The sequence below is a fragment of the Suncus etruscus genome, chromosome 8, assembly GCF_024139225.1.
Source record: "Suncus etruscus isolate mSunEtr1 chromosome 8, mSunEtr1.pri.cur, whole genome shotgun sequence".
Taxonomy (NCBI): Eukaryota; Metazoa; Chordata; class Mammalia; order Eulipotyphla; family Soricidae; genus Suncus; species Suncus etruscus.
In genome coordinates this window covers 98,079,036-98,093,717 of record NC_064855.1, presented here as the reverse complement: position 1 = coordinate 98,093,717, position 14,682 = coordinate 98,079,036, and the positions used below count along the sequence as shown (strand labels likewise).

General features: G+C 35.1%; 2 protein-coding genes across 2 annotated transcripts; both read left to right on the top strand.

Moving 5' to 3' along the window:
- The first annotated feature begins 814 nt into the window (after nt 1-814).
- LOC126015995 (tropomyosin alpha-3 chain-like) lies at nt 815-13,902 on the top strand. Its single transcript, XM_049778511.1, has 2 exons — nt 815-1,016; nt 13,454-13,902. The coding sequence occupies exons 1-2, from the start codon at nt 815-817 to the stop codon at nt 13,744-13,746; spliced, it is 495 nt and encodes a 164-aa protein (XP_049634468.1). The 3' UTR covers nt 13,747-13,902.
- Nucleotides 13,891-14,183, top strand: LOC126016180 (tropomyosin alpha-3 chain-like). The gene has a single exon (XM_049778735.1). The coding sequence runs from the start codon at nt 13,891-13,893 to the stop codon at nt 14,167-14,169; it is 279 nt and encodes a 92-aa protein (XP_049634692.1). The 3' UTR covers nt 14,170-14,183.
- The last annotated feature ends 499 nt before the right edge of the window (nt 14,184-14,682 follow it).

Below are 14,682 nucleotides of genomic sequence, written 5' to 3'. Positions count from 1 at the left end.
TCGGGGCACACCCGTTTGATGCTCAGGGGTTACTCCTGGCTAAGCGCACAGAAATTGCCGCTGGCTTGGGGAGACCATATGGGATTCTGGGGGATTGAACTGCAGTTCTTCCTTGGCTAGTGCTTGCAAGGCTGACACCTTACCTCTAGCACCACCTCTCCAATCCCTATTTAAAATAATTTTATTTAAAATAATTATTTATTTTATTGTTTTATCATTATGTATTACTGTTATTTTTATATTAATATATTTGTTATTTATTTAAAATAATTGTATTTTAAAAATATTAAAAGAGAGAGAGAATAAAAGATGCATTCAAGAGAGAAAATGAACTTCTCCAGTGAGGGATGGTCCATGAATCAATGATGATTTTTTTATTAGCACAGCTTTCCAAAATCTAGTTTAAATTTTTATGTATTTAAATAACATGATACCAACATCTATCAGAGTCTTGCAAATATAAGTAAATGAAAATATTTTCTCATTGATTTTATGATTTATGACCATTTTATGATCAAACCAAAATATTTATGAAACTAAATATACATTTCAATTGCAGAACAAACATGGTGTCCAGCGAATAATTTTTCCCAGAGTAAAGAAAGACTATTATAGAATATAGGACATAGTACATCACTAACAAGATAAATTTAAAATATATTTCCAGGGCTATATTCCAGGCAGAAAAACAAATTCAGCTCCTCTCCCAAGTTCTAAAAGAAAGTAATGGCCAGTGATACTTCCCAAATAGTCTGGCCTTAGCTGTTAACTCGATCACATTCTCAGAAAAAGGGGGCCAAATTCTCCTTTCTTCATGAACTACAGAAGACCAACACTACCCTCTACAGAAAAGGCCCAGGTTCACAACTTAACCTTATCAGATTTCCAAACTACCAACTGTGTTTTAGATCTAGAAATCCTTGACTGGCATGTAACACCCAGTATTTTTGGAGATGTCAGCCCAGTATCATCACGGAAATCTGATGGGCAAGTTACTAAGTCATCTACCCAGCTCAGTGAGCCTAAATGTTACACAAAAGACTCAACTAGCACCAACCATAGTAAATCCTTGGATCCTTAGACAATTAATTCAGTAGCATCATGAAGAAATATATTCATTTCAAATTGACCCTTGTTGATCTAAGTTTTGAGAAGTGTAAAGAAACAAAATAAACCTAGAGAGAGGAGAAGAAAAAATATATTGTGCAGAGGTGCTGCTTTAAGGGGTGGGGTGGAGGGGAGAGAGGTAAAAATGGAGAGAAGGGGAAAAAGAGGGGGAGAGAGGGAAAGAAGAGAAGGAAAGAGAGAAAGAGAGAGAATGCCAGCCAAGCTGGCAGCCCCCCTTTCCCCTCCGAAGCCCCCAGCCTGCTCTCCTAACTTTTCCTTTCCCCTTTTCTAACCATCAGGCTTCCGCTTTAATACTCAGTCCATTGACAGTTATAGAGAGGGGTTTTATGGGTGATGTTCACCTCTTAAAGATACAGTAACAGTTCATTTACATTTTGACAAGCAAAATGAAGTAATTCTGTTTTTGTCTGCAAGAGGCAGGTTGTGGTACTGGGTGGGAGATTAGGGACACTGGTGAAGAGAAGGTCATATTGGTGGTGAGATTGTTCTTTGAACATTTAAGGCCTAAAAATGACTGAACTATGAACAACTTAGTAAAACATTGTGTGCTATTAAAATTTAGAAAAAAAAGATATTCTCAGTAAGAACATAATATATGGAAATGATTATTATATATATTTTCAAAGATTTATATAGATTGACAGTTATTAATTCTATATTTTATCTATCAAGGCCTGGATAAAAAGGAAATGCACAAAATAAATAAATCATAGCACTTGTATCACAGCCAACCAATTTTTAATATTGGATGAAAAAGCATTACTAACAAACTGATCTCATGTAGAAGGAATCTCGTAATAAATATATGCTTCATGGCATTAACAATGTGCAGTCAATCAGTTAAAAATACTTTCTTCTCTGAATGAGTCATAGAAACATATTTAAGGACTGCTTTATCCTTTCGGTTGTTTATCATTAAAATATATAATGAATAACAAAAATGAAGAATTATCTTTAAATATGGAAAATAGTTTTGGATTTGGATATAACATAATCAAAGGGGCAATAAATCCATTCTGTACTTGAAAAGAAAGGGCATGTCAAGGCATAATCTAATTATAATACTAAAAGAACTATTTTTGAAGTACTGCTCTATTAACAAGATAACATTTTCTTCCATCGGATGAAGAGATTTTAATTTATAAAAATAGCATACATTGAACAGCATTTTATTCAAGAAATATGAGCCCCCAAACTACACATCTGTTATGTCTAATATCAATTTTAATTTATACAGATTTTTTTTCTCTTTTCACATTTACTAAACAGAGCTGTTGTGTTTAGAATTGATTTTGCTGTCTCAGCCACATTAGGCTAAGATAAGTTTTGGCTTTCATCTGAATGAACAATTTCCTAGTTCGACACACTGGATTTGGAGTTGAGTCAATAAAAGCTTTACTGTGTCCTTTCTCTTTCCTCTTAGCTCTCACAAAAGCGACCTAAATTCCATTCATCTTTTCAGTTGGCCCGGTGGAATCTTTAGCAATGCAATTATGGTTTGAATAAAGAAACATCACAAGAAATTGGCAGAGAAACAAATAAGAGTTCTCTATGTCCTATACATGCACCCCTGAAGATCAGTTACCTCTGGGTATGCATGTAAATTTGTCTAACTTTAGCTATTTGTCTTTGTTATGCTTTGGGAGTGTAACTTCTTATCAAAGATTTAGTGTGATCTTAGTGAATCTCAAGTTATTTGCAAGGAAACAAGTTTGATTGAATTCTGGCATTTTTATTTAATAATTTAATAATTCTCAACAATTTTATCAAGGAGTCCTTTGACAATCTGAGATAATGATCAAGTATTAAAAAGTCAACATTTTAATATCCATAATTACCTATAAATTATTTTGAGATATCTGTTGTATTTTAGCAATGTTAAGAAATATAAAATACTATATTTTTTGTCTAATGCATTTGAACTGAAAGTTAACAGTACCAAACTATCAGCAGTAATGAAAAGCATGCTTTTTATGAGAAGAAAATGTAATTTTAAAGGGATGTTGTATTTAAGGGAGATACGGAGTATCTAATAAATTCATTATAACTAATAAATATATGATAATGAATATATGATATCTAATAAATCAATGGTAATCCCATAGTTTTAATGCCAAATGATATTGCCCTCCTCTTTATGAAAGAGACCATACCAGCTTATTCCTGAGGTTGGAAACAGTTTTTGGATCATAACTTTTTGGAATCTTATCCTATATGTTTTCTGCACAGTACATGAATAAAATATTCATTTTTTTCTATTATAATAATTTTTATTTCTTATGAAATAACTATATAATATTCAATAAATATGGAAAGAGCTGCAAGAATAGCAGAACATTTTGAAAACAAATATCCAATTTTAACTAATAAATAAAATTAAGTCTACAGGGGCATTGAAGTTGGAAGCATTTGGAAGATATGCTCAGGAATAAAGATCAGTATCAATTTAAGTGAATTCACATATTGATACCTTTCAATAACTACTATAAATAAAGCACTGTCCCTTATAATGTAATAATAAACAAAATAATTTTCCTCCTTTATCTTTATGACCATTACTTTATAAGAAAGGCAAGACTATATATATAAACATATAGTTTTTATATAACTAATATATAATTATATAAGTTATAAAAATTAGCCTGTCAGACTTTAAGCTTACTATAAGAAAATAACAAAGATAAGAAGAATGTAAAGTAATTGGATGGTTAGATATTGCTATTAATTTTATGCCTTGATGTTTTTAGTTTTGTTTCTTTTGTTGTTGTTGTTTTGGGGCCACACCTGTTGACGCTCAGGGATTACTCCTGGCTATGTGCTCAGAAATCGCTCCTGGCTTGGGGGGATCGTATGGAACGCGGGTTCGTCCTAGGCTAGCGTTTGCAAGACATAAGCTTTACCTCTAGCACCATCGCTCCAACTCCTGTGCCTTGATTTTTATTAAAGAAAATATGTAGGACAAGAAAGATAGCATGGAGGTGGGGGTGTTTGCCTTGCATCCAGAAGGACGGTGGTTCGAGTCCCGGCATCCCATATGGTTCCCTGAGCCTGCCAGGAGCGAGTTCTGAGCATAGAGCCCGGAGTACCCCCTGAGCGCTGCCTTGTGTGATCCCCCCCAAAAAATCTTAGACTATAATATTACTACCTTGAAGTTAATCTAAATTAATAATTAAAAAATTTTAGCATGATAAGATCAGAGAGAAAGTACAACATTCCAGGATCTTGCTCTGAGCTGACCAAAATCAGCTCCCCGCACCTCTATTGTCCCGTGAGCACCACCAGGAGGAAGCATTGAGAGCAGAGCCAGGCATAAACCCTGAGTAACACAGAATATAACCCTCAAAACATACACACACACACACACACACACACACACACACACACACACGTAACCCCCCAAATGCTACCATGCCAAATATAGATCAATTAGTATTAATTTCTCATTTGAGATGAGGAGATCATATTAATGGTTGGGCCAGTGAAAGAGCATAACAGGTATGAAAAGACAGATTTTTTTCTATAAAATCAGAAAAGTAATGTTTAAGCTTTATGTATTACTTCAATAATAACTAAATATATAAATGAGAAGACATTTGTAAAAACCTATTAGATTTTCATCTGAGTCTAAATGAAAGGATTTAAAATAAGATGTAAAAGAAAAATATTTTTTAATCTTTAAAAAAATCTTTTTATTTTGTATGTAGCCACTGTGAAACCACAAAGTTATTCATGATTGAGTTTCAGGCATACTGTGTTTCAACACCAATCCCTTCACCAGTGTCTACTTCCTTCCACCGATTCCCCCACCCCATCTGCCTACCACCCACCAGTATACTCCTACAAGAGGTGCTATTATTTTTTATGCTCTGGTTTTGCACTGTGGTTTACAGTACTGTTGCTGATAGGGTTTCATGCATAACGTTTTGCTTCTTTCAGCATCTCCTTCTCCTGACTGAACATTTCCCTCTGTCATAATCATTGTCTTCTCTCTGTTCTATTCCCCCACCCTCTTAAGTAGAATGTTTCCTACTAAACAGTTCATGTTCTGGCAAATGCAATCTTGAGATACTAAATTTTACACCTTCCTTTCTTTTACTAAGACCAATGTGAATTGTAAGTCTTTCACAGTTGTGTTTCAGTTACGTACTGACAATGAATTAGGTTCGTTCCTACCATCAATGTTAATCTTTCTCCACCATAGATCCCAGCATGCATCCTGTACCTCTACCCTTAGCCTCCTAGATTGCTAGCATACCCAGTAAATTCTGGGTATAGTTTGTTATAGTTTGAGTCTTTTGATTCTGCTGTTGTTGACATTGGTTTGTCTATTTAGGGATGACAATTTTTTATTTCCAGTCTATGCTCCAAAGACTTTTAGGCCCCTGGGTCCCATCCACTTTTATTTTCCTTTTCTCAGTTTGTAGGAAGACATAAATATATGAGGCAGAATAAGATGATTTATTTTCTATGGTCCTGTGAAAAAGGCAGAAACACCTATCTAGAAGCTATACATATAAATAAAATTTTAAAAAAAGAAAAAAAGAAAAAAGGGGATCAAATGTAAGAAAATATTTTATATGATCAGATTTAACTAGAATGAATACTGAGATTAGAGAAAAAGTGACTTTTTCTTAAAATTAAATAACAGTGAGTTATTAAATTATTTATTATTTAAGGAAAAAGTACAGCATAGTCTCCCATGTTAACAGCAACCAGCTGTTCCAGCTAGTAAAATATAAGATGATGCAAATACAGCCATCAATCCATACACAGTAATAGTTATTAGATATTCAGGGTAATATATGAAGGACTAAATTACATGGATTTTTCTAAGACATGGTCCCATGTTTATATACTTACCAGTCAGGTGGCTATAACCATGACATAGAAAGAAGTACAATATCAAGTGCTAAGAACATGACATATTAATGCATTGGGTACCTGAACTCATTTTCCTGAGTAGAGGTGTAGTCTTCAAGTCAACAAATCTTAATTCAAATCTGTACATTCTCTTCTAATTGCTGAAAGACATAAGGACAGAAAAATTGAAGGGCATTATACAAAGAGAAAATGACTTCCATAATGGTACAGACATATTGCAACTGGCAAGAAAAGAAGGTCCTGAAGATCTAATATACAGTGCAATATTTATAGATAACAAACTGCATAATAAATATTAAATATGCTGAGATTAGATTTCAATTATTATTACCAATATTATGCATAGAAATTCTAGCTCTTGCTATAAAATAATACAAATTCAAGTAATACAAATCAATACAATGCACTCCTTTAACCACACAGTACTATGTGCTGATTATAGATTAATTCAGAATGTATTGAAATTAGGCATATGTAGTTTAAAGGATAAGGATTAGAAAGCTTATGAACAGTAACTTCTGAGAACCCAATGCGGATTAGAAAGTCTACTGGTACTATGAGATTTATGAAGATGAAGGAAAATGTATTTTTATTCCTCAAGTAGCTCACTTATTTAGGAGAAGAGTAAAAGAGGATAAAAATCTATTTCTAAAAGATATTGTCCTTAGCAAGCTTATAATGAAATGCATTGTATAAAAATATAGCCCAAAGGATAAAATATCCATTCCTAGTTGGAAAATATACCTGGATTAGTCTCTAGTATTCACTTGAGTAGATATGAAAGGCAACAGGAATTCAAATATATAAGGGCTATCCTTTATTTCAGAGAGTAACGTTTTGAAAAATACTAGCACATGAATTATCTAAAAATATTAAAGATTAGGTTACTTATGACTGATTTTTATGTAATAGAGGGTATGGAAAGAGCTAGCTGATGGACTGGTAAAGGGTCTTTTCTCTCCTATTATTTATTCCAATTTGATTTGGACATGGATGTATCATATATAAGACGTTAAAAGGATTATATTGAAAGATTGAAGGACAGTGAATAGGGTGTTTTCCCTGTTTGCAGCCAAACTATATGGCATTTCATATAGTTCCCTGCTTACCACCATGGAAATTCCTAAGTGCAGAAATAAGAATAACCCCTGAGCATAGCCAGTTGTGACGCATCTTTAATGTTTCAATAAATATTTCACACATTGGTAGAATCTATAGAAACACTCTGAGTCAATGTTTAGAAAGTGTTGCTTTACGAAAATTTAGTTGATGCAATGTGTAATATTATTTAAAAAAGAGTGACAGTTGAATCTTTTTTTAATTTTTATTGTGATCACAATGCTTACATATCTTTCACAGTAGTATTTTAGTTACATATTAACATTGAATCATGGGAATACCCATCACCAAATTTGTCCTCCCCCCATCCCAGTTCCCTTTCTGCAATTCATATACCCCACCATCACCCACCAGGCTGCTAGAGTAGGTGGTCCCCTCTTTGTCTAGCTTACTATTAGTGGTCATATATCTGTTTGGTCCTGGTACCCTCCCTTATTTCCCCCTCTATTTAAGAGGCAGGCTAGATAAATCGAGTTATGTGGTTTTGTTTGAAGAAAAGAAAAGCAATAGAATGGGGTACAAAATAAGAAAAAAAAAAACAAAAAATAAATTAAAAAAAAGAAGTCAAATACTTTGAAAATGGGCAGAGACCTGCTAGTGGCTTTCAACCTCAGTTTGAGAGAGGACATGATAAAGGTAATATCAAATTAAATATCCAGTGAGCACTACAGCAATAAAGACAAGCACCACACAATAGTCTCGGTTCTGAAATCAAATCATGCCGGAGTGCAAAAAGAAAGAGAAAGAGAAGATAAAATAAAATGAAATGAAATGAAATGAAATGAAATTGGAGATATCAACTTCAATATCTACACCAAAATAAAGACCTCAAAAAATGGATCAATCAATAAATAAATGTGTGGAAAGATGATTATTTTGTGTGTGTGTGTTTTTTTTTCTTTTTCCCCCTGCATAGGCACATTAAGTATTGGGGATATTATAGAGGGAATTCCCTTGGCCTAGGAGTTACAGGATTTCATGGAATTAACTGTAGACTCCTTGCATGATCATTTACTCTCCCCTCGGTGCTTTTGTGGTGTATGGAAGACTTCTGCTTCGTCTTGGATGGTAGCATCAGACCTCTGTATCTAGAGATCTTGGTGACTGTGCAGCTGAAGGAATGGAGCTTATGATAGAGTCTTTCTTTGTGTTTCTAGGAGTTCTGCTTCTTCAGTGTCGTTTTAATCCATCTTCTGTAATTGGTGGTCTTGGTCATTATGTTGTTCCTAGGATGGAGCCTGGGACAAAGTCTTTTGTTATGTTTCCAGAAGACACGTTCAGTTGCGGTTGCCTCAGTCAGACCTCTGGAGTTGGAGATCTTGTTTGTTGAACAGATTGTAGACCAAAAGCTAGGCTAGAGCTTTTCGTTGCTGTTGTTGTTGTTGTTGGTCCTGGGATGCATAGACAGTTGAATCTTTAAAAAAAAATAAAAAGCACATTTATGAGTGCTGAAAAATTATAATTAAACATAAAGGGAAAGTATAAAGAAGACTCCAAATTTTGAATTTATATGTAAATTGGAAGGAAAAAACTTCTTATCAATTAAGAGTAGAATACCTAGTAGTAGAAAAGCAAAGATTATAGAGTCTCAGAATAAGATTCTGTTTACATAATACATAATATTTAATATTTAATAAATGCATAATATTTCCACAACTTAAAATATGAGTAACTTTACTTTTCTTTCCACTGCAAAGTAATTTTAATTTTATATCCTTCATAAACTATTTTTATGTTTCTATGATTCTTCTAAGAATACTTTGGAAGTTCAAGTCTCTATGCAGCTTTTACATCCCCAATTTCCTATACTTGATCATAAAAATTATGGAAACAGACACCTAGCAGCTGGTGCTAGTATTGTCCCAGCTGTTCTTTATCTTCTCAGCACCTCAGGATGTGGTATTGGACAACAAACCAGTATAGGAAATAAATTTTACTTCCTGTGGTATTAATTCTCCTGATTGTAAGACAAGAGCAGATGTTCCTACAGCATTAAAAAAATACATCAGTGTGTGGGAGTATTTCCTTGTATATTTCTTTTTTCACTGACCTCTGTCATATATTTTGCTTCACAAGGACAGAGTCCCTGGCATCACGCCTTTAAGAGAATAAGCTGATGAATCAGGAGCAAAGTCCTTGAGCAAGGACTGCTTTAATGAAAGGACATATTCCAGCAAATATTGTCATTTTTTTCCTACTTCCTTTCTTTTGTACAACTCTTTAATTTAATGCAGACTATTTTTTTGTTCAGTAAAAAAAATGCAGCCTTGCTCTAAATTACCACAAAACAGAATTTAATATGGATGTTAATGGGAGAGGATACAATATTTTTCATTAATATTATTTCAACTTAATATCCTTTTTAGCTAAAATGTACATTATTGCCCACTTTTTGATCTCTTCTAATGATGATTACATAGTCAAAGAGATTATGCTATTAATTATCTTGGGTCATTGAATGTAGAAGCTTAGCACATAAAACTCTTAGACTTAAAAACATTTATTGAGCTGTCTAAAATGTAGTTGAAAATAGGATGTTGGATCTAGAAAACTGTTATGCTCATTTTGTGGGGAAAATACGTTTGATATTATTCAAATATTTTTCTGGATTTTAATGTCTTATGTTCCCCAGCTAAAGTAATGAGGTTGCATGTCCTTTGGATGTATTTTCATGTGTGCTATCTACATAACCATTCTCTTACTTTTAGCCATCCATAAACTTCAAGGCTCCATTTTAACTTTTTTTATTTAAGTGTTCACAAGCATTGAATGCATTGACTTTTACTCCTTATTTCAAGCAAATATGTATCATTTAGGAAAGTAATGAGTTGTGCTCTGTGTGTGTCACACACGTTCATTCAGACTGACACCATTTAGACATAAGAATGAAACTAGAGTACACACTTAGCACAATATCTAAGATATGGAATCAATTTGGTGTCTAATGTCAGATGAACGGGTTTTGAAGTGGTATATGTGCACACAATGGAAAGTTATGCAGCTATAGGAATGATGAGTCCATGTGATTTGTTGCAAACTGGAGGAAACTGGAAGATGTGTTCAGAGAAGTTAAGCAGAAGGACAAGCACGGGATTATCTAATTTATCTCTAGTATATGGAATAATTGCAAAAAGAAATGTAGTAACGGGGCAATGCCTAGGTCATCCTTGAGCCCAGAATATATAAAGAAGGAGGAAAGAAATTGAGCAGGAGAAGGAAAAAAAAAAGATGAAAAAGATAAATAATGGGGGAACAACGGCCAGGGGAATTAAGTCTACCAATGATGTGAGACAGCGATAAGACTATCTATCTATACAAAGCAACACTGAAAATCTGATCTAATTTACAACCACAGAACTCTGAAATGTAACTCTCATGGTGGACATGATAGGGATTGATAAGGAGCATCAGAAAACTCTTGGAGGAAAGTTGACACTGGTATAAGTGATGAATATTGTTTGTCTAAGACTCATCTGTCAATGACTGTAAACCCCAGCTCTTGAATTAAAAATAAAATGTAAAAAGGAAGAAAAACATCATGCATATCATCTTAGGATATGGGTATACATTGAAGCATCCCCCCAAAAATATGCACAGACTTGAGGAGGAGATAGTAAAGCTGCAAGTTCCAAAGTGATTCTTTTTCTCATCAGTGTTAGACTAAATTATGTTGGAAACGACAATGTTATTAGTACGGTTGGAAAATATTTCCAACTTCCAGCTTATTATACAAGGCAAAAATGTAAGTGCTAAATCAATCATTGTTCTTTTCTTGGTTTTATTTCTGTTTTATTTTTGCATCATATTAAGGCTGAAATTGAAGAAAAGGATCCAATCTAAATTAGTGGCAAAAGTTTTGAAGTTTTCTGCATCTACATCCTGTCATCAGGGTTCAATCAATAGCTGTAGAAAATGAAGCCCAAATGGAGAGAAAATAAAAATGAGCTGGTGAGGGAATGAGCCCTGGCTGCAATTCAGTTACTCTTTCAGTGTCCTTCAAACAAATCTGCAATGACTTTAGGACAGCTGCGAACTCTGTGAAGTCTTTAGTAATTTCCTTTTTTACCTTAGTTTATTCAAGTTAAATATATGTCATTTGCAACCAAAAATATCCTGACTAAAATATCACCGTGACTTTGTACCACTGTTGTCAGGATTCAAGAAGTGTCATAGGACAAAGGAAATAGATAGAAGGAAGAATTGCTATAGAGAAGATGTAATTATGTGTAGGTAGCATTTACATCTCTCTAGACATAGATATAATTTAAAATATATTTAAAAAATAATGGCAGATGGTGAAGTTGCTTGAAGTAAAATTTTAAAAAGCAAAATAAAAACTTTGGTGAATGTATAACAAAATTATCTAATATAAATTCAAAAGACCTATTGATTAAAAAAACCACAGTCCAAAATAAAAAGTGCCATAATGAGACGTTTGTTCTCTTAAAATAATATTTTTGGATGATTGCCTTGTTTCCTTGTATGTAGTTGACTTTGCATATGCCCTCCAGCACCTCCAGGAGTGATTCCTTAGTGATCCATTGAGCGAGCCACTGATCCCTGAGTGATCCACTTGGTTCTCATGGTCTAATCAAACATGCTGTTAATCCAGAAGTTAGCACAGTTTACTATAGGCCCTATGCTCAGGGATCATTTCTGTCAGGGGTTTGGAGGATCTTACAGGGTTCTGAGAATCAACCCTATGTCAGCTACTTGTAAGGTAAGCACCCTATAAGCTGTACTATTGCTCTAGCCCCTGCTACATTTATTATTTATTTATTTATGTATTTATTTATTTATGGGATTTTTTGGTTTTGGGTCCAGACCTGGTGACACTCAGGAATTACTCCTGGCTATGTGCTAGAAATTGCTCCTGGTTTGGGGGACCCTATGGGAAGCTAAGGGATCAAACTACAGTCCATTATAGGATAATGGCATGCAAGGCAAACGCCCTATCACTGCGCCACTGCTTCAGCCTCACACTGCTACATTTTAATATAAAATGTGATGTACATTTGAAATATTTAAGCAACTTTAAGCAATGTTCAACATACTTTTCCATAAATTAATTTTTTTCCAACCTGTAAATTTATGGAAGTATTGAAACAATAAAACAAAGATGAACGGGCCAGAGAGATCGCATGAAGGTAAGGCATTTGCCTTTCATGCAGAAGGATGGTGGTTCGAATCTCGGCATTCCCTATGGTCCCCTGTGCCTGCCAGGGGCAATTTCTGAACATAGAGCCAGGAGTAACCCCTGATCAATGCTGGGTGTGACCCAAAAATCAAAAACAAACAAACATAAAACAAAAACAAAAATAAATAAAACCATCTCAAGAATTACATTTGTGATTTCTAATAAAAATTAAGTACTTTAATACCTAAATGTTAAATTTGTTTGTATTATTTATTCCTTAATTCAAAAATATTAATAGTAGAAAATTTCTCCTTATTTTATGATATGTAAATATCAATTTATGCCAATTATGGTAACATACCTATCTACATAATTTTCTAGAATAAGAATCAATATTTAGAATTACCTCTGCCTTTTTTTGTTTTGTTTTTTACTTTTATTTAATTTTTTATTGTAAGAATTTATTCAAAAGACAAAAATTGATTAACATATTGAGGTGAACTAGCATAACATAATATAGTAACATAACATATAATATAATTAATATAATATAATATAATAATACATGTAAGTCAAAGAACATTTCTGATTAAAACACAATTTTTTATCATAATGGCTTACATATCTTTCACAGTAGTATTTTAGATACATATTAATATTGAATCAGGGGAATACCCATCACCAAATACCCATCACCTCCTCCCATCACAGTTCCCTTTCTGCAACCCATGTCCCCCACCATCACCCCCTCCCCGGGCTGCTAGAGTAGGTGGTCCCCTCTTTGTCTAGTTAATAATAATTAGTGATCATATATCTATACGGTCCTGTTACCCTCCCTTGTTTCCCCCGCTATTTACGAAGCAGAGCTAGATAAATCGAGTTATGTGGTTTTGTTTGAAGGAAAGAAAAGCAATAGATTAGGGTACAAAATAAGAAAAGGAAAAAAAAAGTCAAATATGCTGAAAGTGGGCGGAGTCACTCTAGAGGCTTTCAACCTCAGTTTGAGAGAGGATGTGAAAAAGGTAATTGAAGCACCACAACGATACAGAAAGATATATCAAATTAAATATGCAGTGAGCACTACAGCAATAAAGACAAGCACCACTCAATTGTCTCGGTTCTGAAATCAAATCATGCCAGAGTGCAAAAAGAAAGAGAAAGATAAGATAAAATAAAATAATATTGGAGGCCGCAAGATCCAGGTGCTGCTGCAGCAGGCCGACAACGCAGAGGAGAGGGCCGAACGCCTGCAGCGGGAAGTGGAGGGAGAAAGGCTGGCCCAGGAACAGGCGGAGGCTGAGGTGGCATCCTTGAATCGTAGGATCCAGCTGGTTGAAGAGGAATTGGACCGTGCTCAAGAACGCCTGGCGACTGCCTTGCAAAAGCTGGAGGAAGCTGAGAAAGCAGCTGATGAGAGTGAAAGAGGGATGAAGGTCATTGAGAACCGGGCCTTAAAAGATGAAGAAAAAATGGAACTTTAGGAAATTCAACTCAAAGAAGCTAAGCATATTGCAGAAGAGGCAGATCGGAAGTATGAAGAGGTGGCTCGTAAATTGGTGATTATTGAGGGTGACTTGGAGCGCACAGAGGAGCGGGCTGAGCTGGCAGAGTCCCGTTGCCGAGAGATGGATGAGCAGATCAGACTGATGGACCAGAACCTGAAGTGTCTGAGTGCTGCTGAGGAAAAGTATTCTCAAAAAGAAGATAAATATGAAGAAGAGATAAAGATTCTTACTGATAAACTTAAAGAGGCAGAGACCCGTGCTGAATTTGCTGAGAGATCAGTAGCCAAGCTGGAAAAGACCATTGATGATTTGGAAGATAAACTGAAATGCACCAAAGAGGAGCACCTGTGTACACAAAGGATGCTGGACCAAACTCTGCTGGACCTGAATGAGATGTAGAGCGCCCTGAGTCCTGCCCTACCTCTGCGCCTCCCTCCAACCCTGACTCCGCCTGAGGCCAGCCTGCTGGAAGCTGACCATTCTAAAAGGGCTGACCTTTAACTGGAAAGCTGCTTTCTCCCTCACTGCCCTTCCCAAGCTCCCACCCTCACCCCCTGCTATCTTTTGGGCCAAACTCGCTTTGCCTCTCCTTCAGAGATTCCCTTTGGGAGAGAGGCAAAGCACCTAGGGAGAGAGGTAAAGCACCTTTCAGAGCAACATCTAAGGGAACGTGAGCACAATGCAAAGTATCTTTAAAAGCATGTTGTCAAATGTACACATTGTGTAATTGATCCTTTTTTGTTGTAGCAAGCCATTTGTAAGACATCCCAAGTCATTCTACAGTTTTGAGGCAGCCCTCTAATCCTTTCTCTTTTGGAAGGGGACTTTTTAGCTGAATGCATTTTGTCCTCTCTTTAAAAAGGGTAAGGACTGGGCCTGCCATACAGAGATATACACAGCCTAGAGAAAGAT

Excerpts from the sequence above, each read along its gene's own strand:
- LOC126015995 (XM_049778511.1), top strand. The coding sequence starts at position 815 with ATGAACTACAGAAGACCAACACTACCCTCTACAGAAAAGGCCCAGGTT. Across the intron at positions 1,017-13,453 it reads TAAGTCATCTACCCAGCTCA|GCCGCAAGATCCAGGTGCTG; the intron begins GTGAGCCTAAAT and ends ATAATATTGGAG.
- LOC126016180 (XM_049778735.1), top strand. The coding sequence starts at position 13,891 with ATGGATGAGCAGATCAGACTGATGGACCAGAACCTGAAGTGTCTGAGT.